The sequence below is a fragment of the Echinococcus granulosus genome, assembly GCF_000524195.1.
Source record: "Echinococcus granulosus chromosome Unknown EG_S00324, whole genome shotgun sequence".
Taxonomy (NCBI): domain Eukaryota; kingdom Metazoa; phylum Platyhelminthes; class Cestoda; order Cyclophyllidea; family Taeniidae; genus Echinococcus; species Echinococcus granulosus.
Window position 1 is genome coordinate 3,775 of NW_020170704.1, and position 3,046 is coordinate 6,820.

Sequence of the window (3,046 nt, forward strand, 5' to 3'; positions counted from 1 at the left end):
ATGATAGGCAGTATGGACTGCAGAATATGTCGGTAGCCCCATGCCCTCTGTGGGTGGGAATGTCCTGTGGATTGGATAATCTGTGTTGGCCCTTAACAGTACGTTTGTAAATGACACTGGGCAACTATTCGTATTCCCTGTTTTCAGGAACGCTGCTAGCAATCCTAAAAACATCTGAAAAGTCTTGTGACGGAGCTGTCAGCGGTGCCTCCATGAAGATTTCCACTAGGTTAACCTGAGACAAATTTCAGGCGTGATAAGAATGTATGCTTATAGCCGTCACGTTTTAGAACAACCTTTTTCGAAAATGATTGAATAAATTCCGCTGACGAAGTCTTTTTAAATTTCCTTCCTCATTCCTTCACTTCGAAGTTTTTTATCGAATTATGTGGCTCATTCACAATTGGTTGATTCCAACTCTACCTCCACAAGTCTGCCTAAATTTCAGAATTGTCCATTAGTAGAATTAATTTTAGTCTCCCATTTACGTGGACTAGAAAAAACAGTAAATCTTCTTTTGTAAGCCTAAAATTAGATAGTCAGAGCCGATTGCACAAAGAATTAGTGCTAAATCCTACTTTCTTTGGAGTCAATATGCTTCGTGTACCAGTCTAGGCTGACACTGCCTTTTTAGTTAATCGCATTATGTACATCAGCACTAGTGGATTCGTTGCTTTGACCCTGCCAGTATTTCTATCACATGCCAAGTCCACCGACACTTGGGTCGTTTTTTGCGTCAATTCGGTTCAGAGAATAAAGGAAATAAAAATGGTGTTTGATTTTAGCATTTAAAAATGTGACGCATTGCAGATTCTCATCTATAGCAATAGAGGAATGAGGAATGGGGAAAATGCAGTCAGTAATGTCGTCAACAGCGGTACAGCGGGGACTCAACATCCAAAACTTATGGCGTTTTCAATTAGATAAGATAAACGACCATTCTTTTGGACTTGTCTCAAGGACTCTTGATCACATCCCAAGATAAAAATGCCACAATTTTATAAATGATTAAAGTTGGGGCTGTGTTCATAGAACGCCCCAACTAAACAAATGAGTTTGACTGTTTTGGTATTTTTGAACTGTATTAGGGTGTAGGGAGGACAAAATTAAGTCAAAGCTCTGCTCTCCCCCTAATTTAACTCTAACCAGGAATGTCAACTAACTTATTTTGAATGATTGACAAACAAGATGCAACTCTATGGTGCAAGATGTTGCAAGTGAACACCGAATGACACTAACATTGTAAAGAATATAGAAAGAAAACGATAGCCAGGAAGCATTTGCTTTTCCTCGAGCTTTCTAGACGAAACGGACCTCGAATTTTTATACGATCTGCCAGGATCAACGCTTAGTTGAATACGCATTACTTACGTTGATCATCAATGTGCCAACTCAGGCTTGACATCACTGAGACATGTCACTGATTTAGGTTTCTGGCTGTAAAAATTCTTGCTGCTTAAACTACGGTTTGCTGACTACTTATGAGCAGCTTTGATAATTCCAATGATGCTTGTAGGTTAAATGCATTTATTGCAAGTGAATATTTTCCTGTCAGGAAATAAATATTTCTTTTGAAAATGGGAATCTTATTGTTTGCCATCCCTTCCTCGGTATACGTGGACACTGTACCACCCCAACCACTAACTTATGCATCTGTAAATCTAATTTTTACAATTCCAATTATTTTCCCCTGCAATGACACAGCAATTCTCTTTGCATTAGCTCATTGGATTCCGCATGCTTCTACGGACAAAGAAAGAAATCAAAATGCGGAAGAGGCATAATTCTGCGTAACATAGTTCCAACTAGTAGTGCTAAAATAGACTCTTATACAAAGTGGTTCCGACTAAATTCTTAGTGCACTCTGGACTGACCTACCGAGAAAGTAAAATCATGCACAAAAACACGTCTAAAATATGTCCAATTTTGCCCACATATTCATAATTTGATTAGATACGGCAATAAGTATCCGACATGAATAGAGATTTATAATTTAGAAATTGGGAATTTATGGTTTTTTGGCACGAAATTCTATTTTGCCCTGGTCAGTGTGATTTACACACTGTAGACGGTTATAATCAATTCGCGTAGATAGTAAATTCACATTGTCCATGTGACCCGACGCTCCTGTTCTCCCGGGTTTTGACTTGCGCTTAGGTGGAGTTATGGTTGATTACAAAGACAAGCGTTGATATTTTCTTGCTTATTTATGGTGCCTTGATTACCCCTTTCCTGCATGTAAAAAAACCAGGTTTTGCAACACTCTGGAATGTTAAACCTTAAAATAAATCCTTTCACCATTCTACTTTATCGTCTGGAATTTTTTTCTCACTTCTCTTTCTAGGCTCCACATCATTATCAACCATCTGGAGACTCGGTTAGTCAGTAGACGAACCAGCAGGCCTGTATGTGCACGTGGCGCTCTTCAGTGAGCATGCGTACAAGCTAGCAGATGGCAAAGGACGAGGAGGACTCTGCATTCTGTGCACAGTCATGTGCCCGCACGATGTGGGAAAAGAATGGCTACTGCCCTAGTAATGCGTCGCACCTGTGTGGATATGTACGATAAGCCAACAATATACTCGTTGTCACTACTCCGATTAGCCGTGACACACCTACTCACGAAGAAATTCTAAGAAGAAATTCCATACAATTTTTGTGCTTCCGGTGGCCAGGCAATATCTGGGTCAAATTAATTCAACACTTTATTACCTTCGAAATTTTGTATCCATCATGCCCTATCTAAATTTTCAACACAACTGAATCAAGCTTATCCCATTTGGGGCCTTGAAATATTTCTATTTATGCGGCTTGATCTTTCCAAGCGTACAGGGCACAGAGCAAAAGTCATATGCATGGATGGATGGAGAGACACAAATGAAAGCAAACAACTATATGTTGAAAATGTCTAAAATCATCGCAGGTTTTTAAACGTCTTCTAATCCCTTTTTCTTCCTCCCCTATTATGTAACACCCCGATTTCCTTGCAAGTTAGCCACCGCACGGACTGGTAGATGCATACGATGCAAACGCAATCGCGATAACT

At 39.7% G+C, this 3,046-nt stretch overlaps 1 protein-coding gene across 1 annotated transcript in view; it reads left to right on the forward strand. All coding sequences in view use genetic code 11, as the record gives it.

The window, feature by feature from the left end:
- EGR_10997 (hypothetical protein) overlaps window positions 1–3,046 on the forward strand; it is a gene marked incomplete at both ends in the record, with an annotated part of 3,780 nt that overhangs the window by 430 nt on the left and 304 nt on the right. Inside the window, 3 exons of the mRNA XM_024500246.1 lie at window positions 373–519; window positions 1,517–1,550; window positions 2,345–2,377. Of these exons, the coding sequence (XP_024345338.1) occupies window positions 373–519; window positions 1,517–1,550; window positions 2,345–2,377 (214 nt within the window). The remainder of the gene's footprint in view (window positions 1–372; window positions 520–1,516; window positions 1,551–2,344; window positions 2,378–3,046) is intronic.